This window comes from Heloderma suspectum, chromosome 10 (assembly GCF_057233095.1).
Source record: "Heloderma suspectum isolate Gila_16-S chromosome 10, 16-S_ref, whole genome shotgun sequence".
In the NCBI taxonomy this organism is placed as follows: domain Eukaryota; kingdom Metazoa; phylum Chordata; class Lepidosauria; order Squamata; family Helodermatidae; genus Heloderma; species Heloderma suspectum.
The window spans coordinates 10465244-10491026 of NC_139467.1; the positions used below are offsets into that span (position 1 = coordinate 10465244).

At 49.6% G+C, this 25783-nt stretch overlaps 2 protein-coding genes across 3 annotated transcripts in view; one reads left to right on the plus strand and one right to left on the minus strand.

The window, feature by feature from the left end:
* Positions 1 to 876: 876 nt before the first annotated feature.
* The window catches only part of MEGF8 (multiple EGF like domains 8), a 71079-nt gene continuing 46172 nt past the window's right edge, over positions 877 to 25783 (minus strand). For both annotated transcript variants that reach the window (XM_084815067.1, XM_084815068.1), the window contains 12 exons: positions 22431 to 22575; positions 20798 to 21032; positions 19765 to 19897; positions 18813 to 19023; positions 18061 to 18275; positions 14051 to 14258; positions 13495 to 13657; positions 9683 to 9875; positions 9381 to 9551; positions 8219 to 8349; positions 7390 to 7522; positions 877 to 6391 (listed from right to left, as the gene is read on the minus strand). In XM_084815067.1, the coding sequence (XP_084671193.1) occupies positions 5189 to 6391; positions 7390 to 7522; positions 8219 to 8349; positions 9381 to 9551; positions 9683 to 9875; positions 13495 to 13657; positions 14051 to 14258; positions 18061 to 18275; positions 18813 to 19023; positions 19765 to 19897; positions 20798 to 21032; positions 22431 to 22575 (3141 nt within the window). In that variant the 3' untranslated portion in view covers positions 877 to 5188. The remainder of the gene's footprint in view (positions 6392 to 7389; positions 7523 to 8218; positions 8350 to 9380; positions 9552 to 9682; positions 9876 to 13494; positions 13658 to 14050; positions 14259 to 18060; positions 18276 to 18812; positions 19024 to 19764; positions 19898 to 20797; positions 21033 to 22430; positions 22576 to 25783) is intronic.
* LOC146337663 (cornifelin homolog A-like) lies at positions 2263 to 3724 on the plus strand. The gene is made up of 3 exons (XM_084815069.1): positions 2263 to 2458; positions 2861 to 2997; positions 3635 to 3724. Exons 1-3 carry the CDS (start codon positions 2341 to 2343, stop codon positions 3722 to 3724), a joined length of 345 nt encoding a protein of 114 aa, XP_084671195.1. The 5' UTR covers positions 2263 to 2340.

The window sequence follows — 25783 nt, forward strand, 5'->3', positions numbered from 1 at the left end:
ACAACTCTGTCTCCCTGTGACATCTGAATCAGGTGAGGCTGTGCAAGTCCTGAAAGAGTGCCTAGATTCAGTAGCGGGCTGGGTGAGGGCCAATAAACTGAAACTGAATCGTGACAAGGCGGAAGCCCTGTGGGTAAGGGTTCCTGGGTCCAGAAGGTAGGCTTATTGCCTGTTCTGGATGGGGTTGCGCCCCCTCTGAATGATCAGGTTCGTAGTCTCAGGGTACTCCTAGATCCATTACTGTCGCTGGAGGCCCAAGTGGCCATGGTCGCTCCGAGTGCCTGTTATCAGCTTCAGCTGGCTTGCCAGCCACAGCCTCCTGGGCAGGGATAGCTTGACCACGGTGGTACAGGCGCTAGTAACCTCGAGGCTGCCATACTGCAATGCGCTCTATGTGGGGCTGCCCTTACAGCTGCTCTGGAAACTGGAGTTAGTGCAGAATACAGCAGCTGGGCTGTTACCTGGAGCTGCCCCTTTCCAGCATGCAACTCCTTTGCTGAGGGAAATGCCTATACCTTACCAGGCCAGGTTTACGGTTTGGGTACTAGTTTACAAAGCCCTAAATAACTTGGGACCAGGACACTTGAGAGAGCACCTTCTCCCTTACCAACCTGCCCAATCAATTAGGTCATCAGAAAGCATGCTCCTGGTGGTTCCACAAGGACCTATGGTCCACCTGAAGATGAGCCTTCAGTCTGGTGGTGGTGGCTCCCTCCCTATAGAACAATTGCATTGTTTTCAGCACCTCCTGAAGACAGCCCTTTTCCAGGAAGCCTTCCTTGGCTGATCAGCCTCGGTTTTACTGGCTCTCTATTTTTTAAAGAATAATTATAATATCATGTTTCATTCTTTTTATCTTTTGTTCATTTTATCTCTTATTGTTCACCACTCTGGAATCTGTTTAGATGTGGAGCGGTATACAAATGTTGAAAATAATAACAGAAGCACAAGTTGGAAAAAGGTTTTTTATAATTCAACATTGTAAGTGCTCAAACTGTTCCCAAAATGTCAGCTAGAAATCGCACATACTTTGGTGGGGCCTGCCTGAACAAGAAACACTATTCTGTTATGTTTCTGCTGGAGATGTGGTCTTGGTGCTTTCCTTCCAACCCTCACCTGGAAAGAATACGCAGCCACTCTATCTTCACAAAACAGATGCTGCTCAATCTTTTATCACATTTGCTCAGTCTTATCACACCTCTGTATTACTCCCATTTATACACAGCAAACTGAAGGCTGAAAGGGACTGGGTCAGTGACTCCATGGCTTAATGGATTCCTTTTCTCTCATGCACACTCTAAGGATCTGCCACACTACCTGGTCTCTGTTAGGCTCAAGAGGCAACATCCCTGCACCCGTGTCCCCTTAATTCGCCAGCTTCCTTCTGCAGCACAGGAGGCTGAGGTTCATTAGTAGCTCTCAGTTCCTTACTCTGCTTGTTCACACACACCCTGTTTGCAACTTAGTGTAAATGTGCAAATCTTTTTGCACATGCACATTACGGCTATTCTGATACGTGGCCCACTTTCTTTTCTAGAAATGTGCAGCTTGCCACCCATTCAAACTCAAACCCATTAGTGGTTGCATTACAGCTGATTCTTGATCCCTGATGTGCATCACTGCAGTTATGCCAAATGTCCTTTGACACCATTTCCGAGCCGTCCCATTTAGGGAGATCCCAGACAGTATGCTTGGGACTTCTCTGTGCTTAATCATCTCGTGCCACCTACTAGCCTGGTGTGCAGCAACTGTGCTTCTGAGAACTCAAGTCTTTTCTCATCCCCATTAAATAGTCGCAGCTTAACACAATACATTTAGGATTAGGGAGCAGGGCTCCCAGCACACTTCAAGCCATGGCACGCCTCTTTAAAGGAAGCAACCACTGAACATATCCATGGGCTGAATTCAATGATGTTCCTGAGCCAAGTGATTTTACACCTTTCTCCAGCCGCATGCCACTCCCAGCCTCCTACCTGCCACCTCCTATTTAAGCTTCTTGATTTCCCTGCCACCCCGAGACTAAAAGAACAGCTGTAGGAGCTACCTAGAGATGAGCCTCTGGATGCCTTGCAACAACCTTGGCCCTTGCATTAGTAGACCCACCCCACTGTCTCCCATCAGTACAGGAGCACCACATTCCCGATGCAAACATCTGCAAATGCCTCCAAGCTGTTCCAGTAAATTGAGGGGAGGCACCTCTTTTCTGGTGAGATTTGACAAGGAAAGCAGCAGAAAACTGGATCTTGGCCCTTGGAAGCTCTTCACCATTTAGGAGCTGGAAGGGTGGACACTGTCTTCCTGTCCTCCACGTGCCTTCTCTTCCCAGCACAGTCGTCTTCCATGGCTTTCCAGCCCTGCCCTGTGGTCACTCAGCCAGCAGCTGTCAGCAGGTGCTGCCCATCTCCATACAGGGATTGGAAAACGGACCTACTGGACTGCCGTGCTGACAAGACCATCTGTGAGTGCTGGGGACTGTCTGTGGTGCACAGGGGTGGGTGGGTGGGTTCTGCACTGCATTTCTGCTTGGCATCAAAGCCACCCTCCTGCTCCATCTGGCACCCACCGTGGGTGCCACGGCCTGGCCCAATGGCACCACATGCCTTCCTGCTCCAGCTCATCCCACTTTGCAGAGGTGTTGGGACTCAAGCCTATCTTGAAGCTGTCCCATTATTTGTGTCCATTCACTCACTTACCTGGGTGAAGGATTAGTCATATCAAAGACACCCTCTCCTTTATTATGATGTATTATATTCCAGGGCTCAGGGCTGAGCGCTGGCATCGAAAACAGGGCTCAGGACTCAGCTTGGTCAGCTGTCTCCAACTGAAGCCCTCCTCTCTATCCCCTCCCTCCCTCCACCAGGTGCCTGCGGTATCTGCATTCCATGCATCCTTGCTTGCAAGGTGGCCGTAGATTACGGGGAGTGCTGCTGCGTTCCCTATCTGCCTGGGACTCTTGTAGCCATGCGGACAGGCCTGCGAGAACAGCTGCACATAAAGGTACCAGCTCCATTTCCTAGAGGACTTCTGTGAGCGATCCAGTAAGCATTTGTCTGCCAGGAGATTGCAAGCCAGCTAAAGTGATGTCTCCAGAAATACATGTGTTTCTGCAGCATTTAATGTGACATCAGAACTCTGCCCCACAGGAGCTGATGTTGCTCCCCACCATTTGCTAGAGGTAGGCTGCCATCTGCCCTCTTGCAGATACTTTGCAGCAGCCCTAGCCCATCAGAGGTAAGCTTGCAACTATCCAGAAGTAAAATGCAGCAGTTACCTCTCAGTAAGCAACTCCATAACATACAAGCACTCTATTTGTGAGGGAGTAAAAGGGCTGGAGGTTTGGATATAGCTTTATTGGAGGAGGCTTCTAGGGGAAAGGACTTGGACAAGAGGTATGCTACGCTGTCGTCAGAACTGTTTGAGGACAGGTCCACAATACCTATTTAACTGTCCATACATTGTCATGGCCCCTGCTGAACCGGGTTTAAGCTGGTAGAGTGCATCGGCTGTTTTTCATGTTTAATCAGGGATAGCAGGGAGGTGCTGAGAGCCAGGGAAGAGCAGCAGCCACAGAGCATTAATTATAAGACTTTGCACTGGTGGTTGCCCTGATCAAAAGCTGTCTTCTCTTTCCCAGGGCTGCGTGTGCTGTGACTGGTTTGCTTTCTGCTGTTGCTGCCCCTGCGCTCTTTGCCAGCTGGCACGAGAGCTGAAGAGCCCGTGTTAGCCTCCTTCCGAGCTGGAACCCGAACCCAAACCCACCCCCACCCCCACACCGCTCTACCAGTTGGCTGCTCCCTTGTGTCCAGGAGAGTCGGCCAGATCCCTGGAATGAACTGAGCCACTTGTTGCTTCTTCCCAGGGAAGCTTCATAGCAAATGCTAGGTTGGGTTGGAATATGGCCAAGCATGGACCATGCTGGTCCAGGCACCACATCCATTTCAGAACCAGGAAGTCTGGACTGTCGCAGCTCACTTCGGCGGTAGCTTGGGTGATGATGCAAGCACAGCCCGGGCTTCCTTCTCACAGCGGAACTACATCTGGACATACACAGAGGCAGCTGGCATCATCAATAAAAAAGAGGGGGAACTGCGGCTGTCCACCTGTGGTCAACTCAGCAGCAGGGAACTGGATGTTCAGCTGGCACCAAGGGATGGGGTCAAACAGCTGTTTCCATAAAAGATAACTCACACAGTGCTGCAACAAAACAGCTTTGACAAGTGATTCTCAAGATGCTGAGTGAAAAAAGGAATGAGCAGTTTATCTCAGTCGAATCAAGTGCTACCCCTTTTCCTAGATACACCACTTAGACGCTAGAGTGGGGGAGAGATGCATGTGTGAGAATGCTCACAAAAACCTCACTTGACTAAGAAAACAGAGTTTCAAGAAGGAGACTTGCCTAGAACCCTGACATTCTAGTTTTAGATGTGCAGGGAGTGTTTTTCAGTCCGGAACCATCCTCCCAACAGACTGAAATGGTACAGCCCAGGAAAAGCTTTGGCACTTGATTCTGCTGATCAAGCTTGGCTATTTGATCCAGGAAGAAAACGTTGTCCGAGAATCGTCTTTATTGCCTTTTGAGGGCTTGTGACTGTGCGTGTGTGCATGTATGTATATGTGTGGGGGGGGGGGGTCGGGGGAAGATGTAGTGCTGGTCAAAGACCATAACAAACGAACAAACAAAACAATGGAAGGGAAGGTGTTAAAAAAAGAAAACAGGAATAGTACTTAACAAACAACACTGGGAGGAATCAAGGCTAGATTCCCCCAAGCCCCCACGGTTGACAAACGTGCCCCTGACCGTACACAGACTAGCTGGGCTGGTTGCCATTTCTGGCTGCCCCTCCAGGGCACCGCTTATGGAGGACTGTCCACCTGCTCCTGTGCAGCTCCAAGACTGCTGCAAGGAAGATGGGGAGGGAGCAGGTGCCGGCACGTGTGAGCAGAGAACACTGGCCCGCCCTCCACTTGAGAAGCGGGGCAAGAGCAGCTCCCTCTGGTGGCAACGTCTGCATTCATGACAGGATACCTGGCGGTGCCTCCCAAAGCCCCAGGGAGCACCTTGTCGGTCCAGATGCTACCTCCCGCCTTACTCAGCCCCTTCCGCGGGGCCAGTCCAGACTGCTGTGGGGGTGGCAGAAGCAAGGAGCTCCGTCATCCCAGTCAAAGCATGGCGGAGCCCCCCAGCAGCTCACAGGGACATGCTGGTGAGGTTCTCGTGGCTGAGGAGGCCCTTGCGTGAGCTGCTGACGCCGTGGCTGCTGCTGCAGTAGTCCTGAAGGTTGTGGCGCAGGGTGACGAGGGCAGAGCCCAGGCAAGCCCGGTTGGGGGCCTGCAGCCCGCCCGGCAGTTGGAAGAGGACGGTGGCCACGCCAGCCATGCCGTCGTCCGTGGGTTCCAGGGTAATCGGCCCCACACGAAAGCTGGAGTAGGAGTAGCCCATCAGGTGAGAGAGGAAGGGCTCTGAGCGCCGGAAGTGGGCAACAGGGTAGGGCACCTCATGATAGGGCTTCAGGCGGCTCGGCAGAGGCTGGGCAGCAGCCAGCGCAGGGTGCTTGGGAGGGCGTGCCGGGAGGAAGACCAGCTCAGCAGCAGCACCCAGGGTGTCTGGCTCAAAGTAGATGGTCACTTTGGCAAAGGGTCGGCTGGCCATCTTGGTCATTTCCTGCAGGTGGCGCCGTTGTTCATGCCGCAGGTCCAGGAACTGCTTGACTTTCCAAAGCAGGACACAGACCGAGAGGAAGAGGAAGAAGCAGGAGAAGAAGACAGAGAAGAAGACGAAGAGGTCAATGTGGGCCTGGTCTTGACGGAAGAAGAGCAGCCCCTGGGACTCCATGACATTGGGGCTGGTGCCTCCGATACCCAGCAGGATGACGTAGAAACGGCTGGATTTGAGGGCATGAATCTCGTGGGGGTAGGTGATGACCACACGGTCTCGAACGCCTCGCACAATCAGCACAGCCTGCTGCTCCCGCACAGTGATGTAGGTGATGAGGCCGTGGGTGCGTGCCTCTCGCACGGGTGGGGAGGACTGGCTGCCGTTGGCTACGCCGCTGCGCCCACCCGCTTCGTCACCCGGTGACACAACGCGCACCGAGTGGATGCCAGTGACCCGGTCTACATCCACAACAAACGTCTCATAGGAGGTGGAGATGTAGACATCCACACCGCCAAAGGTCACATCAATGGTGATACGGATGTCCACATTGGTGAATTTGGGCTGAACACCAAAGAAGACAGAGCGTCCGAGAGGCAGGTTCTTGATGTTGGGCTCGTGGAAGCAGTTGAGCTGCGAGGTGGGGTCAAAGCAGCTCTCTTGGTCCACAATGATCAGCCGGTAGCACTGGTGCCCACCCACAGGATTCCCGTGGAAGAACTCACGGCACTTGGCACACTGTTGGGGTGACAGGAAAAGGCGGTCAGTCTAACAGGATTTGGGGGCTGCTCGAGATACCGTAGTCCTTCTTCCTCCCAACCAAAGTCTGTACCCTTTGTAAGTGATGCAAATTAAAACAACTTTGGTAAATATTTCAGAATATGAGAAACTGGTCAATCTGCTTAATTTATTCTGTTTCTTCTAGTCAATGGATGGGGCCTCGTGTTCTGCAAGTTCTAGAAATGTACTGTACCCACATTCTGTGTGTTTTCTGTGCTTGCACAGGATTGCAGCATAAAATGGCCCCCGTATTTTTTCCCTGCCAAGACTAGCCATCCAGATGCCACCAACGGGTTGACAAAAAAGGCATCCTAGCATTATCCATGACCTTTCAGTCCCTAGCATGACAGTCAGCGACATACAATCTCCAAATATGGAGAATGAGCTTCTCACTATCATGGCTAATCGCCATCAAGAGAAACGTCCTCCATGTAGGTTTATCCTATCCTTTTAAAAAAATGTATGTCAGCGGCTATCACAATACCCTGGGGCAAAAAGCTCTACAGGTTATTTAGGTGCTCTGATCAAATATATTTCCTTTTATTTGCCTGAAACCTACTGTTAGTCAATTTCATTGGATGGTCTTCAGATGGGGTGCATGCCTGCATGAGAGAGAGAGGGGGCGGGAGAGACAGAGGGGGGGAGAGAGAGAGAGAGGGAGAGCGAGAGAGAGAGGGAGAGCGAGAGAGAGAGGGAGGGAGAGCGAGGGAGGGAGGGAGGGAGATTGTCCCCGTGGCACAGATGATCTTGCACTGGTTCCATTTATTGTAGTAGGGCTTGCACAGGAGAACTTCCTGATTGACCGGGTGCCCTTGTCTCCACACCATTCCCTACCTTCTGCGTCTCAATTATTTTCCTCCTCAGTTGTCTTTTATTTCCCATTCCTAGCACAACCTATTTGGTAAGCCCCATCCCTGCCAAGACCCAGCCTTCTGCCCCCCAAGCACAGGCCTCACCTGTTGTTTGTAACAGTCCTTTTTGTCCGATTGGGCGCTGTTCTGACAACCTCCTGTCTCAGTGTTGTTCTGGCAGGGGCAGCCAGTCCCATCCAGCTCGTTGCAGGTGTCAGCGTGGCCATTACACTGGCACCTGCGAAAGGAGGGAGCGGTACTAATGCTGAGACCTGCACTGCGTCCACCACACCCCAGCCCTGCATTCCGCACTAAGGTTCATGCTAGGGGAGACAGGGAGGAAGACGGCAGAAACTGGATGCTTGCAGCATGGGGCATTGTTTGATGTCGCATGAACCACAAAGTGAGATGTTACTTGGCAAGAACAGCTTTTGCCGAGGAGGACTGGGGTTAGCAAAACGAGCAACTCCCTCACAAAAAGAATAACTGTCGAGGGAAAGCCAATGAAAATGGCCACCCACCACCCACCCAGATAAAAATAATGGAGGGGGTTTGAGCCTACAGGGGGTTCAATGAGTTTCTTGCAAAGCTCCCCCCTTCCCCAAAAACACTCCATTTGAAAGGCTTTGATGGCAATATCTAACATTTTGACCCCTCTTACTCCGCACTCCTCCCCTGCACTGAAGTGCCCATCAAAGAGCCCTTTCATTCCCCTTTGGCAGATATTTATACTCTTCTCTGTGCAGAATCTTTTAACACCACGCCACCAATCCAGCAGTCACCAGAGTTTTATTTGAAGTGCACTACAATTCACTGCTCAGCAGCAACATACACCGATGTACGTTCGGTGGTTCACATCAGCACTTGCCCACATGTGCACTACGGTTCATCTGGACAAGTGTCATAACCAAGCCTTCTCCGCTGGTTGCCTTACTTGGTGCACTTCCCCTCCAGCAAGAAGTAGCCGTGCAGACAGCTCTCACATTTCTCCCCGAAGCTGTTGTTCTGACAGTTCACACACACAGCTGTATCCTCAGCTGGCCCTTCCGCCACCCATTTGGGGATCTGTGGGGAGGTGAGGGTTGAGGCAGGGAGATCGGAAAAACAATGCCACTCCTTCCCACTCATCAATACCCCTTGCGTAGACAAGGCTTATGAACCCACGGCACGACAGCTGGTCTTATCCCTGTCACCCTGAAAATGTGATGCAAAGTCACAATCTCTCGCTGAAAGGCACCCGGCTACTCATTATTTATTACATTTCTATATCATTAATTATTACATTTCTATACCGCCCCATAGCCAAAGCTCTCTGGGCGGCTTACAAAGGACAAAACATTAAAATATAATATGCAAAATTTAAAAATATAAGAAACACACCATCAGGCAGTATACACAAAGACAACATGTATCTAAAAACACCTTTGAGCAATCAGCCAAACCATAAAACAAATCCAGGATCAATGGATTTACGTGATTTACTCATCACGTAAAACTCATTATATGAAAAGTGGGCTCCGCAAAACTTGCATCCCATTTGTAGCCCCCATATGTTTTATTAGAATCTTGAGCATTCCCTCTTTAAAAAGCAACTCTTTCCCTCACTGGTGCAAAGACAAGCTTCAAAATAGAATGCGGAAACATATAATGGGGTAAGGCAAAGGGCCCTACATCATTACCTTTTTTCAGCAACAGTGGCTTTTTTCATGTAGGGAAAAGCATTCGCACTGACTTATTGTTTTGTGCAAATGCAGCCACTGTGTACACCAGAACTTGTGACAAATATTCATATATCTATTTCATTACAGGCATGTGAAGACTGACAAAAACCTGTTCAAGGTGTGAATATCACCCAATAAGTCTACTGCACATGAGTCATTCAATCCCCAATTATTACTTGATGTGAACAGATGGCAGCCAATGAAGGTTCCAAGATATACTTTTATGACGTGAAGAACATGGATGCATAAATTCCATCTAAGCAGGTTTGGCTTGACAGGTGCTACCCATCAAGATACCCACTTTGGAGAGTCACTGCCGGCGTTACCAAAAACCCTTGCCCAGCTCCCGCCCACTGCCCCATTCCTTGCACTCACCAAGGCAGGCTCCAGTGGGAAGTGGGCAGGATCCTGGTTGGCTCTATCATACTCTTCCCGCGTGATGCACACATTGCTGTTTCCCCGGCAGAAAGCATGGCAGGGGCGGCAGGAGCCCCCGTTCAGGGCTGACCCAACAAACAGCGGCTGGCATTTCTCACAATGTTGTCCCTAAGAGGCAGAGGCAGGGTGCAAGCAATTAGCAATTAGCAGCACATGGGAAACAAACAAAGATCTGCATTTGTGGGTCACGCAGATATCTACCCCCCTCCCCGACGGCTCCCCGCAGCCCCCGGCCTCACCATGGTGTTGTTGAAGCACTGCAAGCACTGATCCTGTGCCTCCACACCCTGGCAGTTGCTGTGCTTATTGCACTGGCATTCCACCGAGCAGTTCTGCCCCACGTAACCAAAGTGGCACTGGCATGCGTTGGGCTCTACACAGGTCCCGTTCACACAGCCCTGCTCACATACTGGCTTGCACAGCCCTGTAGCACTGCAAGGAAGGACAGGTCACGGCCACTGGCGGCATGCGGCAAAGTTAACAGCATTGCTCCTGTGCACAAGCTCACCAGTGAGATCACAGGCATCAGTTTGTACCCACATTATCTGACACCCCCAGTGAACCATCTGGAAATTTACCTATTGTTTTTCTACACATTTCCCAACTGTTTTCACCTGACAGAGAAATAGGGCTGTCGGAGAATTTCTCCACGAATCTCCGGGAGGCCAAATGCCAACGCATTCAGCCCCCCGAAATTGGTGGAGAAACGGTCCGCCCCCCCTCCCCTCCCCCAGAATGGGACTTACCTTTGCCGAATGTCCCTGGCGCTGGCGGCTCCCAGCAGCGGTTCGGCGGCGGCCGGTCTTCCAACCGGCTGCCACCGCCACCATTTCCAAGTAAAAAAAAACACACACACAAGCAAACGTGATAGGCTAATTAAGATTTACATAGCCTATCACGGCTAGATTTTCAAAAAACACCGTGATAGGCTCAACGCATCTTCAGGGCACCAGGTTGGGGATGGCTGGTCTAAAGGAATTCGAAGTCAAGCAGACTTTAGGCCTGTTCAGATGTGTAAGAGCTTCCAAGAATGTGCCTGTTTAGCCTTGCCTGCTTGACGCTGACACGCATGCTGGCCACAGCCCCCAGTCAATGTGCAATTAGCATCTGTCTGAAGGGGGCCCTATCCACGCATGGATGTAAACACATAGGGCTCCCTCCATGGGGATGAAAAACCTGTCAGACCAGGGCTCATGTACCCATGGAGGGAGCCCTATGCACATATATTGGGACACATATAGGTTCCTTTCAGAGCAATGGTGACTGCACATTGCCCAGGAGTCACAGCTGGTATGTGAATTGACATCTATGGGGCTTGGCTAGTCAGGCACATTTTTGGAAGCCCCTTCATACGTTCAGTACCCACACATACCAAACCCCTGAATAAGGCTTATGCGAGTCGATGGCCGAGAGAAGTTGAGAGGCGGAATGTGTCTATGTCAGATATTATAATTATCATTTAACATGTATACAGTGCATAAAATTTCTTAAGCACTGTACAGATATTTAAAGGTAAGACGGCCCTTGCCTGCCGGCTCACAATCTAATAGACACAGTACCAAAGGAAAAAGGAGAGGGATGCAAGCGTAAGAGCCGCAGCTCCCTCACTGGCCACGATGTTCTCTCAGAGAGGCAGGAGGGGCTGCCTCGCAATGGCCCGTGGTCTCCTGGCTCGTGGGAGAGGCCAGGGCATCCCTCTTTCAGCTCTGCAGTCCCGGAACAACAACTGAAATTCTAATTTTTGGAAGATGGAAAATGGAGGGTTGAGGAAGAAAGGACACTGGCCTGCTCAAGCTTCTGGAAGTTCCTGGTCTGAACGTAATTCGTGTTGTGAACTTTAAAAAAAAAACAACATCCCGCACCTCCTGCTTTTCCCTAGCTGGTACCCACCAGATGTTCTGGACTTCAACTCCCATCATTCCCAGCTAGCATGGCCAGTGGTCAGGAATGCTGGGAGTTGAAGTCCAAAACAGCTGGAGGACACTAGGTTTTGAAATGCTGCTATACAGGCATATTTCAGGAGGAAGGACAGAAAAAGGACACTTTTTCCCCTTTGCCACTCACCAGAAGTGAATTCCCCCATCCCCCCAAGGAGAAGGGTATCAATGATTACTAGCCATGATAGCTAGAAGGAGCTTCCATGTTCACAGGCATTATACCTCTGAATAACTGATGCCAGTAAAGAACCAGGGAGAGCTCTTGCCTTCTTGCCTTATTTGTGAGCTTCCATGGCTGGCCACTGTAGGAAACAGAAAGCTGGGCTTTGGGGACTATCCAGGAGGTCTCTTCTTAAACATCTGCTAAAGGCCACCCTATGGCCAAAGCTGTGTGCACTCTGCAACTATGCAAACAGGGAATTTGGTAATGGCAATTAAACTCACACTCAGCAGCCTGAGAATCTTAGCACTCTTCAAAAAGCAGGTTTCTAGCCCTTAAGGATGAGAAGACAGTGGACATAAAAGCTCATCCACAACGAGAAGACACATTCTTTGCACCACCAGGCCCTAATTCACGGCTCCATATGTGCTGTGCCAGGGCTTCTTGCAACTGCGTACCTACTAAAAGAGGCACCATTTGCATGTGTACCTGTAAGCAACAATACTTAATATATTTTACATTGCAGATTGAAGTGTTCAGAGTGCTTCACATATATTATCTCAGTAACTGCAGGTGGGGAGCTTGGGCTCAGGGAGTCACAGCTTGCGTAAGTCTACCCACTAAGTTTGTGGCAGAGGTGAGACTTGAACTTGGCACCCACATACCCCAACACATAGTTACTTATCCTGGGTTCTGCAGCCTGCCAGTCCCCAGTCTCTCCACACCTATGTGTCCTTCGGTTCACCCAGTTGGTGCAAAATATCCCAAAATCTTGAAAAAAGTGGGAGGCAGAATAAAGCAAATATAGTGGGAAGGGACAACAGTGGGAAAAGATAGCAAGTGGGCATTAGGGTTGATTAAGATCAAGAGGGCATGTGAAAGGGTTCAAGGAAGATAGCAGGGCGATCGTCTCTTCAAGAGATATGGGGAAGAGGAGGAAAGGACCGAGGCAGATTGTGTGGAGGGAGTAGGAGGGTGGGCTAGATGCTGTCATAGATAGCTTTAATTTTATCATTGGAGGAAGAGGAGGAAAGATCCTGGGTGGAAAGCAAGGACAGAGATGGTGGAGGGACAGGCCTTCGTGGAGCATCAAAAGTAGATAAAAGTTTCCAGTACATTGCTCAACAAAAGCCACGGAAAAATTGAAGATGGCCAGGCCAAAGGTCCTGGGGAGCCTTGTCCTTCAGAGCAGACAGGCCAGAAAACAGGGAGAAGGCAGTTACTCCTCCTGCTGTCGGGGACTAATTTGCATAAGCCCTGCCTGGTGGAGCAAGTGGGAGGAGTAGCCCACTCCTGGAGACCAGCCTCTGTTGGCTAAGGAGAAAAAATTATCAGCAAAGTCCTTCAGCTTCCTCCAGAGCCATCGAGCCATCTGAGAGTAAACATGAGATGTCAAAAAGAGGATGTGGGGCCCAGGACAGGGGATCCGTGGGGCAAGCAGTTCAGTGGGGAAGAATAGCAATCCAGCTAAGGCAGGGGTGGGGAATTTGTGGCTCTCCAGATGTTGGACTGCAAGTCCCATCATCCCTCACCATTGGCTAGGCTGGCTAGAGCTGACAGGAGTCACAGTCTAACAGCATTTGGAGAGAGACGCGTTCCCCACCACTGAGTTAAAGGTAGATCTGGAACAGCCTTCTCCAACCTGGTGCCCTTCAGATGTGCTGGACTACAATGCCCATCATCCCCCAGCCAGCATGCTCGAGTTCAGCCATCACCTCACTTAGCTATCTGGTCAGAATGTTGCAGAGTAGAACACGAGAGGGGTTTAGTTCTTGGCTCTGAGCCCTTCCCAGCTCCCAGGGTTAGACCGAAGCTAAAACTGTGGCCAAGGGGCATGAAACACTGTGCAACCCTGTGCCTCTGGTTGTGAGGACCCTGTCAACCTGCAGCGACGCTGCTTCCCTCTTGCACAGTCACCCCGTGCCATTTCCTTCCCCCGCTCCCAAGCACTCACTTGTCCAGCATGTAACCATTCTTGCACGTGCACTTGTAGCCGTGGGGCAAGTCGTTGCAATTTTGCGTCTCGTTGCAGTCGTGGTGCCCATTCAGGCACTCGTTCTCGGGGAGGCAGGACATGAAGGCCCAGTCTGCCTTGAGGCCACATGACTCCAACAGCCCTGCATGAATGCGAGACGTATAGGAAACAGTGAGCTGCGAGGGAGTAGAGAGAGATCCAGAGCACAAATGCGCACAGGAAGGAGACACGCCCTCTGTGTCATCCTCTCCGGCAGGATCCTCAGCCTGTACCATCACCTTAGGCAACGCACAGCTTCAGCCCACGGAGAACGGCACCGTGCGCCTTCAGATCAGCTGTGTTGCCAGGGCTGTGCAATGCTTTTAAAAACATTCTAAGAGAATTACAGTCCGAAACCTTAAGTTCACAACAGGGATCTGCCGGTCTCTCCTGGCGCATGCATTTCCACACTCTGCTCCATGCTGCTCAACACCCCCAAGACCTCCCAGAGAAGATGCCATGGAAAGCCCAGGCCCAGGTTCTGCTCAGTACACACCATGGCGAGGACCACTCCGGCCACCCTCCAGACAGCGCCCTTTGCCATTCTCGCCCTGGAAGCCACACCAGCCACAGCGGGGCTGCTGGATGCAGAGGGTACACTGCTGCAAACGCGGGCAGGACGGGGTGCAGCTCTCAGACCCGCTCAGCACCCGACCGCACATCCCAGCTGCACAGCGCATGGGCAGGTAGGTGGGGCTCATACACTACAAAGAGGCAGAGACAGGAGAGGAAGCACGTTATACTTCACTGGCCAACTGCCAGCACTGGCATATTCTTTGCATACACACATGTACACAAGTCCACGTTCTGCAATCTAAGTCACAAATGAACCTTTAGTGTGCAAAGCCATAGGCCATCACAATTTAAAAAACACATGGGATAAAATACAATAAAAACCAATTTAAAAAACAGTACACAAACAATGGTTAAAATGTTGTTGTTCAGTCGTTAAGTCATGTCCGACTCTTCGTGACCCCATGGGCCGTAGCATGCCAGGCCTTCCCGTCCTCCGCTCTCTCCCGGAGTGTGCTCAAGTTCATATTCATTGCATCGGTGATGCTATCTAGCCATATCATCCTCTGCCGTCCCTTTCTCCTTTTGCCTTCAATGGCTTCACTGAGTTACGCAAGCCCCTTCGCCACAACAAGGCAGTGATCCATGAAGGGGATGGTTAAAATGACACATTTGCATCTCACTTCCCCTTCAAAGCAACAGCCACAAAGTCCTTCCCCCTAGATTTATAAGAGCATACAGTATGATGCTTGGCTCTTAATTTTCTGGCAGCCAGGGCAAATTCTGCAACCTGGGTGGTAATATATACAGTCAGGGCCAGAAATATTGGAACAAGGATAACTGTTTTGGCAGTTGGCCTCTGTACACCACCACATTGAAGTTGAAAGGAAACACACCCAGATGGGAGCGAAGTCAGGACTTTCAGCTGTAATTCAAGGGGTTGGACGAAAGTGGGGCACTAACCATTCAGGAAGGACAATCAGTGGCATACACACACACCCATCGTTGGTGGCTCATAAGTAATGGAACGAATGGCTGAGAAGCAGCTGCATGGCCAGGTGTGGCCTGTTTCCTGGGTATCCCATGACCAATCAACCAGATGAAAGGCCTGGAGGTGGTTCTGAGTGTTACATTTGCATTTGCTAGCTGTTCACTGGAACTCCCAACATGAGGTCCAAAGAGGTGTCTATGTGAGTGAAGGAGGCCATCATTAGGCTGAGGAAACAACATAGACCCATCAGACAGATAGGTTCACAACATCTAGCCAGGTCAAGAACGCTCTTGCGGAGGTAGGCATGTCATTGTCAACATCTACAGTCAAGAGACGGCTTTATGAATGTAAATAAATACAGAGGCTTCACAACAAGGTGCAAACCACTGGTAATGCTCAAGACAGAAAGGCCAGATTAGCCTTTGCCAGCAAACACCTAAAAAAGCCTACCCATTTCTAGAATAAGATTCTTTGGACTGATGAAACTAAGATTAACTTGTCCCAGAATGATGGGAAGAGAAAAGTATAGATAAGGAAAGGAACAGCTCATGATCCAAAGCATACCACATCATCTGTCAAACATGGTGGAGGCAGTGTAATGGCATGGGCATGTATGGCTGCCAATGGAACCAGGTCACTGGTGTTTATTGATGACCTGACTGCTGATAAAAGCAGCAGGATGAATTCTGAAGTGTATAGGGCTATACTTTCTGCTCAGATTCAGCCGAATGCTGACAAACTGATAGGATGCCGCTTCATATTGCAGATGGATAATGATCCAACACATACAGCAAAAGCTACCCAAGAATTTCTCCAGGCAAAGAAGTGGGATGTTCTTCAATGGCCAAGTCTGTCACCTGATCTCCACCCAACAGAGCATGCTTCTCACTTACTGAAGACAAGCCTGAAGGCAGAAAGACCTACAAACAAGCAGCAGCTGAAGGCAGCTGCAGGAAAGGCCTGGCAAAGCATCTCGAGGGAGGAAACTCAGCATTTGGTCATGTCCATGGGTTCCAGACTTCAGGCAGTCATTGACTGCAAAGGATCTTCACCCAGATATTAAAGGCGATCCTTAAGTTTGAAATGATGTTGGTTTGTTCCATTACTTATGAGCCCCCAACGATGGGTGTGTGTGTATGCCACTGGCTGTCCTTCCTGAATGGTTAGTGCCCCACTTTTGTCCAAACCCTTGAATTACAGCTGAAAGTCCTGACTTCGCTCCCATCTGGGTGTGTTTCCTTTCAACTTCAATGTGGTGGTGTACAGAGGCCAACTGCCAAAACAGTTATCCTTGTTCCAATATTTCCGGCCTTGACTGTACATTGTTGCTTGTAAGCAATATACAAATCCGATCCAAGGGAGGTCTATTTGACAGAAAACAAAGGATATGGTGGAGAAATCTATATCATGGGGACTCATACAAATGGCAGTGAAGTAAATAGTGTTCAATATCCTCAACTTTGCCAGACTCACAGATGCAGAGTCGTAAGTGAGGTGGGGTATTGTCAAACCTCCCCTCCAGATAAGCAGAGAGCATGCACTGGAATCTTAGAAACTGTGAATGATTTTCTTAAAGGAGCCACAGTATGCATTGTAAAGTATTGCTCCAGACCAAATGTCATTTTACATAACGTATGCCAAATTGAGTACGACATTTGGGTGATGGTATACGAGTCCCTATGAACTTGAGCACGCTCCGGGAAAGAGCGCAGGACAGGAAGGCCTGGCGTGCTATGGTCCATGGGGTCACGAAGAGTCGGACACGACTGAACGACTGAACAACAACAAATACGAGTCCCACCACTGAGAATATAGATGGATTCTTTCTTTGAACAACTTTCAAACTCCCTCCTTGAATTTTAAGAAAACTCAGCAGGGACAGTAAAGAGTGGGAAGATTTCAATTTAACTGCCTTCAAATGAGATTTCCATGAACGCTGAGAAACTTGAGCCCTAAATATTTAAAATTATGTTGCTGTTCAATGGGCTTATTATCCAATTTCCATGTATTGGGGGGGGTGTTCCTTCCCAAACACAACTACTTTTGTTTTTGTATAATTTATTAATAGGTGCTCTTTTGTGCAAAACTTACTCAATTTGGTCAATAACCTCCGTGTCCCAATTAATGTGGTGGAAATCATAACAATATCATCCGAATACAAAAGAACTGAGAGCTTGACATCCAAAACAGAAACCGGAAAGTATTCCGAACCATTCAGTTTCTGTACTATGTCATTGATATAAAAATTAAAATGGAAGAGGGCCAGAAGACATCAAAGTAAATGATGCTAAGCGGATTACCGCTGCTCATATGCTTTTTAGCTGAATTTCCAGTCATAAAGGACTAAAAGGAAAATGCTTAGATGCCCAGGGATTCCCCCAGCCTACAAAGTCCTGGAGGCGGGCTGTATTGCCCCGGCCATGGGCTTCGACCTCTTAATTTAGAGGTGCCAAGATAGTGATAAATCAGACCCAGGTTTACTTACAAGGAGTACTTTACTGAGTAACTTACAGCACACAGGTGTACCCAATGGTTGGATCAGACAGCTTCTCTGAACCCAGAGCCATGGGGTACATTGGGTTTTATACCATACATGTTAGCAATGAGGCAGCATGACAGCAGCAAATGCCCCCTAGCGTTCATTCCCAGCATAGACTAACAGGTCTTGATTCTCTGCACAGCCACCTGTAGCTTTAAAGTAAACAAACTTCGCTTCCCAGGCACATCTTGATTAGATACTCTACTCATTAGTATGGAATGTGCTCAGCCGCACTATCGGCCCTTTGTCTCATCTTCACATGCTCAGAGGCTTACTAGCAAGGGAACTGCACCTATAATGAACTTAAGCAAGGCATTATGGATCTCTAGGCCCCTCTAACACTACAGGTGACTTGGTTACGCTCCTGGGGCCAATACACCTGCATACAGGGATGTTACCTAGAGTAGAGAAAGGGACGAGTTGGGGGGGGCATTGCCCACTCCGTTCTGCCCCCAGAGATTACCTGCTGCAAGCTGACACTCCAGACACACTGCTGCCAGCCCCCGTCGGCCCCCTTGGAGTCCAGGCACTCTGCACAGGTGCTGTGGTTGTGGCAGGGCGTGGGGCAGGCCAGCGGGGGCGAGGACTCCACAGGCATCGGGGAGACGTTGAGGAGTGAGTGGCTGAAGCAGGTCCAGTCATACGTGGGCTGCACACTGAGGATGCGGCGGGTCTCCCCTAGGCATCAGGTGAGAGAAGCGTGGATAGCAGTGGCCTTCATGGCCCAGACTTTCACTTCCCCAGAGGTGGCCCCCCATGAGCCCAGGCATGTGGCTGTCTCACGAGACCCGAGGTTTGGGGCCATCAAGGACAGAGGAGGGTGGGGGCAGAGAGACCAGGCTCATGGGCCACAATCCACCAAGGAGGTTCTCCTGTGCGAGCCCTGCTGAAATGAACTGGAGCTCAGTGAAGGCGAAGCAGGGGAACTTCCAGGTGGACTGAACCATACGTTGATGAGTGTCCCCCAGCCTCTCCCTCAGCCCCTCCCCAACATACCCCTTCGCCCTGCATTCCACAGCTGGCGTCATCAGCCAGCGCCTGGCCCAGCATGCCATCCCCTCCTCTATGCCCCCAAAGGCCCTCATTTGCCTCTCCACCCGTCTGTCCTCTGTGCAGCCCCTTCTCCACAGCCCTCTCGGCTTCTCCCCTGCCAAGCCCAGCCACTGGTTATCTTCCCCTGCCCACGCACCCTTCAAACCACACCCAGCCCCTCACCGGTGCGCTTGAACTGCCGTGTCCACATGCACTTCCCAGAAGCCGTGCACTTGGCGCAGTCCGAGGCCTCGCACGAGATCTCCGAGCAGTTGCTGGCCACAAAGATCTCACGCTGGTTGATGCGACAGTCATTCTCCGAGGTGCAGCTGCCTGTGCTGCCAATGCAGGCACCCTCGGGGCAGTTGGTGCACCATTTACACTGTGGTAAGGCCTGTGGGAGCAGAAACCAAGATCAAAACCTGATTGCTAAAACCGAAGTGCTGGCACTGAGCTGTCCTTCCCCTGCCCAACATCTGGTACAGATGCCCATAAGCACCTCCCTGGGCATCAGTGTGGCCTGACCTGTGTTGAGGCTGATCTGCAGGCGAAGTCAGGCTCTTGTCTTTGGCACAGAGCTTCAGCCACCTAGTCTTCGGCCCCTTGCAAATGTATGCATTCATCATTTTACCACCCCTGTTCTCAGAACTCACTCTATCTGGCATGCTGGAATACCAGACTGCCTTTCAAACTTCCTACTGCCTATCACTTCTCTCCCTCCATTTCAGGGAGAAGCAGGAACTGGAGAGGTTGGGATAACTTGCTACAGTGCGATCCAATGCCACCTTCCTATAGCACTTCCTGAAAAGTGATTGCAAAAGCAATCGTTTGGAAGCCCCACTCATCAGAACATAGGAAGCTGCCCTGTACTGAGACAGACCATTGGTCCATCTGGCCCAGTACTGTCAACACCAACTGGCAGCAGCTCTCCAGGGTTTCAGGGAGGAGTTTTTCCAGCCCTACTTGGAGATATCAGGAAGTTAACCTGGGACCTTCCGTGTGCAAAGCAGGGGCTCCACCACTGAACTACAGCCCCTCTGCACCTCTCTCCGTACACGGTGGGACAGAAGATTCCCTCCCACAGCACTCCTTCCTAGTGGACTGGCTCCCAGAATGTGGGCAGGCTACTACTCACAGGAATATCCAGGCTATGGGCCATGGCACGAGGATGCCGAGCAAGGCACTCGCTACAGGTTCTGAGCCGACGGCATTCATCCGCTGACCTTGGGGTGGGGAAGCAAGAACTCCCCCCAAAAGAACAACCCTGCCTGCAGAAGGAAAGAGGAGCAACCATGAAGTTCCAATGGGAGGTCTCTCTTCTGATATTTCCTCACTACCTACTGGGCCAAGCCTATTGACTCATTCCTCTCAACCTCCCAGATTTCAAAGTAAGGGAGCTAAGTCCTTTAAATGAAGGTTTATCAGAGTGAAACACACTGTCAAGTAAAACTGCTGTAAACAAATGGGAAAATGAGTGTTAAAAGTAATGTAATCTGGGATAAGAAGAAACAATTTCATATTAAATATTATGAAATTGGCTGAAGCGTGGACATTGGTAGATTACTGTAGACAGAAGAGGATCACTAGGGAGTTAAGGTTTCTTTAAAAAAAAATCTGATCTGCTTAAACAAATGGTTTAAAATAGGTGGTATAATATTCTCAGTAAATGATCCCAACCATCCAAATCAGTTGGGTTTACAAATTCATTAGAAGAACGACAGTTATGAAAGTTCAATTAGATGAAAACTCATTTGGTAAAGACACAGGATCTAGAGAAAGAATCCACAAGGGAACAACTGAAGGAAATAAAGGAAATAAAGACATCCGATGGTATTTTGGCAAGAATAATAAAGGACAGATTAAAAAATTATTCAAAACAAAATTGAAAGCCACTCCTCTGATGGCTTTCTCTCCAACAATGACTCATTTTCTTATCCTCCATAATCACTCTTGTTTCTCCTACACCCAATGCCAAGATGCTTTTCCCAATACGCCCCCCTCACCCCAATTCTTCCCTCCACCAATGAGTACCAATACACACAGAGAGACATCTCTCTTGGCCCCAATCCTCCTCCAAAGGAGAACCCCGCTGTCCTCCTGCTTCCAGAGGACAGCCACAGCCTGACCCTCTCATCTGTGGCCATTGGCCTGACCCCACTCGCCCACACCTCTCAGCAGCATCCGCAGAGAGGCAGCTGGCGTGGCACCAGGTGCAGCTGGCGTTGGATCCATTGCAGGCTTCCGGGCTGGAGAAGATGAGGCAAGGGTCAGGGGGCACAGAGAGGGCCACCATCCGCCCCAATGCCACCCCGTTGAAGCCACCTGAGAGGTAGATGCGGTCTCCAACAGCAGCCACAGCATGGGCAATGGATTCCCTGATGGGCTCGCCTACCACAGCTTCTGCTGCAGAGGAGGAAAGAAAAGACATCACTGAGCAAACCTGAAGAGACCCAGCAGGGAGCTGTTGTGAAATGAAGAGCAGTGGCCACAGGGCAGGGGTGGGGAACCTCTTCCAGCATGAAGGACACCTTCAATTTTGGAGAAGTTCTTGGGGGCCGCATTCCAGGAGTGGGCGGGACTGGAGGAAAATGGGGCGGGGCCAAAACTACCACTATATTGTGCCTTCACACTCTGACTGTGAGCAACTGAACCTCAGGAGAGGCATTTCAACCTTTTAGCATGGGGGAAAAATGCACAAAGCCAGGGAAACCACCACATGATCAGTGGCCGGGGGGGGGGGGGGGCACCTGAAGAATCCTGTAGGGCTGGATTGGGACCCTGGAAGGGCTGGATATGATCCTCAGACCCTCACTTCCCCATGCCCACCTTAGGTACAGGATTGCCCCCACACAGTCAAAACAAGGAGCCAAGGTTATTCTGTCAAAGAAATATGACCTGCCTCACTGTTTACAAGGCAGACACAGAAAATGATAAAGCACTGGGTAAAGACTTATTACTTCTACAAACAAGCTAGGTGGAGAGTTGCCCCTTGCAGAGGTACCCCTGCCCATCTACCTGTAGTGAGACAATTGAGAGCACCATGTAGGCTCTTCCCCCTGCTCACGTGAGTATTCCTCCATCTTTCCCCTTCAGGTTCAAAGCTGCGTATAGTTAGTTTTACATCTACACTGGTATTTTTTTTTTTGGGGGGGGGGTGTATGTGTGTTGCATTTCTATACTGCCCAATAGACAAAACTCTCTGGGCAGTTCCCAAAAATTAAAACCACAGATCAAAACCATGGTTAGAAGTTAGCTCAGCATTAACTTTGGTTAGCAAAATGCCAGTGCAGACATACAGCTAATCATAACTGGCTCTAAAGCTGAAAGGGAAGGAAGGGGAAAATACCCAGGCAAGATGAAAGGAGCCCATGAGCCTATGGGGCACTCCCCACTGCTTAACCCCAGTTGGCAGATGGGCTCTTATGTCTACAGCAGACCAGTCTGTGTAGTTGGGACAAGGGAGCTGTTTTGGGAAGTTCTTTCACTCCCCTTTATCACATCTATAAATATGGCCACTGTAGGGCTTTAAGCTCTAGGGATCTGTGGTTATCCATCAAAACCTCTGAACCAAGGCAATCCAAATTCTGCACCAAGGAAATCTAAACACTGCAACCTGTAGAAAGACTATGCAAATTGAACAGACTTGCATAGTTTATTCTACCTGGACTTGTGTGGGAAGGAACCATGATTTTCATGGACAGCCAGGTCCCTGGACCACTTACTTGTTTAAATCACAAGCCGATGTGCTTGAGATGCTAAATTCTGCACCCAAATCCCACACCTCTCCATCCCAGCCTTTACCTGTGCTGTTGGGTAGGATCCAGGTGTTGCAGTTTAGCTGGTAGAAGAAAAGGTGGTTGGTGAAATTCTCACGCTCCGTGCGCCCTCCAATCACCACCATGGTGTCCTTCAGCACTGCTGCGACGTGGAAGAAATGAGCCAGAGGCTGGAAAGGATGTGGGGGGGATTGAGGAGGGGCAGGAAAGGGCTATTCAGTAACAATACCTATCCCCAAGCATCACCTTCCCATGCCATTGGGCTGCTTTTCAAGCCAACTCTTCCATCTGGGTGCTCTATCAACCCCTGGGATGAGATCCGAGTTTTAAAATGTGCTCCACTTTTACTAGATAAAAGGTTAGCACTGTAGTAGGAAGACCTTTTCATCTCTCATTCATTTCCTTTGGGGTATTTTTTTTTTTCAAACTTGGGGTTAATATGCTGTGCAATGCAAGAAAGAGCTGTTTTCAGACTATTACCCCATATTGACAAAACAAGTGCTGGGAGAGGAGAGAAGAAAAAAAAATCTTATGAGAATCTTAAAATGGAGAAGAGCTCTGAAGAAAAAACAACATCTTTGAGCAGACAGGGCTAGAATTGGGAGGGGGCTCTTCCACACACAAGGCCCTCCTCCAAGGGAGGCTCAGAGGATGGCAACAAGGGAGAGGGCCTCCTCGGAGGCAGCCCCTTAACTGTGGAACACTCTCCACACTGAGATCCACCAGGTGCCCACATTGTCATCTTTTCAGTGCCAGGCTAAGACTTTCCCCTACTCTCAGGCATTTGGAAGCATATGACGGGGTTTTTAATGTCTGTTGTTTTATCAGGTCCCAGTATCTTATTGTAACTTTTTAAAGCTGTTTTAAACTGCTTTTTTTCCCCTTCATGGATCACTGCCTTGTTGTGGCGAAGGGGCTTGCGTAACTCAGTGAAGCCATAAGCTATGCCGTGCAGGGCCACCCAAGATGGACAGGTCATGGCGGAGAGTTCTGACAAAATGTGATCCACTGGAGAAGGAAATGGCAACCCACTCCAGTATTCTTGCCAACAAAACCCCATGGAACGTATCACAAGGCTAAAAGATATGACGCCGGAAGATGAGCCCCTCAGGTCGGAAGGTGTCCAATATGCTACTGGGGAAGAGCAGAGGGAATTTCCAAGTAGCGCCAGAAAGAGTGAAGCAGCTGGGCAAAAGCCAAAAGGACACTCAGCTGTGGATGTGTCGGGTGGTGAAAAGAAAGTCCGATGCTGTAAAGAACAATATTGTTTAGGAACCTGGAAAGTAAGATCAATGAATCAAGGTAAGCTGGAGGTGGTCAAACATGAGATGGCAAGATTGAACATCGACATCTTGGGAATCAGCGAAAGGCATGGGCGAATTTAATTCAGGTGACCATTATATCTACTACTGTGGGCAAGAATCCCTTAGAAGAAATGGAGTAGCACTCATAGTCAACAAAAGGGTGGGAAAAGCAGTACTGGGGTACAATCTCAAAAACGATAGAATGATCTCAGTACGAATCCAAGGCAAACCATTCAACATCACAGTAATTCAAGTCTATGCCCCAACCACCGAGGCCGAAGAAGCTGAGGTTGATCGGTTCTATGAAGACCTACAACACCTTCTAGAACTGACACCAAAAAAAGATGTCGTCTTCATCATAGGGGATTGGAATGCTAAAGTAAGAAGTCAAGAAATCACCGGGATAACAGGCAAGCATGGCCTTGGTGTACAAAAGGAAGCAGGACAAAGGCTAATGGAGTTTTGCCAAGAGAACATGCTGATCATAGCAAACACTCTTTTCCAACAGCACAAGAGGTGACTCTACACATGGACATCACCAGATGGTCAATATGGAAATCAGATTGATTATGTACTTTGCAGCCAAAGATGGAGAAGCTCTATACCGTCAGTAAAAACAAGACCTGGAGCTGACTGTGGCTCAGATCATGAGCTGCTTCTTGCAAAATTTTGGCTTAAATTGAAGAACGTCGGGAAAACCACTAAACCATTCAGGTATGACCTAAATCATATCCCTTATGAATATACAGTGGAGGTGACGAATAGATTTCAGGGATTAGACCTGATAGACAGAGTGCCTGAGGAACTATGGACAGAGGTCCATAACACTGTTCAGAAGGCAGCAACTCAATCCATCCCAAAGAAAAAGAAATGCAAGAAAGCAAAGTGGCTGTCTGATGAGGCTTTACAAGTAGCTGAGGAAAGAAGGGAAGTAAAAAGGAAGGGAGAAAGGAGAAGATATATCCAACTGAATGCAGAATTCCAGAGAATAGCAAGGAGAGACAAGAAGGCCTTCTTAAATGAACAATGCAAAGAAATCGAGGAAAACAACAGAATGGGAAAGACTAGAGATCTCTTCAAGAAAATCGGAGAGATCTCAAGGGAACGTTTTATGCAAATACTGGCATGATAAAGGACAAAGAAGGCAGGAACCTAACAGAAGCAGATGAGATTAAGAAGAGATGGAAAGAATACACAGAAGAACTACACAGGGAAGATCTTAATGTCCCTGATAGCCATGATAGTGTGGTCACTGAACTTGAGCCGGACATCCTAGAGAGCGAAGTCAAGTGGGCCTTAGGAAGCATTCCTAACAACAAAGCTAGCGGAGATGACAGTATTCCAGGTGAGCTATTTAAAATCCTAAAAGACGATTGTCAGGGTGGAAACTGAGCCGACAGAACCCCAGAGCAGTTCTGATTCAGAGGAGGAGCAGCAATCCGTGGGAGAGGAGCCAGCTCATCCCTCACAGGCACAGCAGCTGGCAGAGATTCCTCCTGCCGGCATTCCTGAGATAGATAGCGACACGGGCAGTGAGAAAGTGCGGGAGGGGGGCTTGCTAGACGCTCGACACAGACGCAGGGAGCAATGAGCGATGGAGGGCGTGGAAAGGAGGCATAGCGCTCGTTTGGCGCACAAGCAACGGCCATATCCCGTGGACACAAGGGAAAGAGGGAGGATCTCTCCTTAGCCCATAAGTTCAGGGTCTTCAAGTGATTCTCCTTCAAACGGAGACCAACTGCCTACCCGGCTACTCCGCTGTTCATTGCTTAGTCGCTGGTGATAGCATCTGAAAGAGTCATTAAGTTGTAAAAGGATTAAAGCCTTAAAAAGAATCCTTTCATCTGTGTCTTGACTTGGCTATTGAACTGTACTGAAAGAGGCCACTAGGGCGCTCCTGACAATCATGCTGTTAAAGTGCTGCACTCAATATGCCAACGAATTCGGAACACTCAACAGCGGCCACAAGACTGGAAAAGGTCAGTTTACATTCCAATTCCAAAGAAGGGCAATGCCAAAGAGTGTTCAAACTACCGTAATATTGCGCTCATTTCACATGCCAGCAAGGTGATGC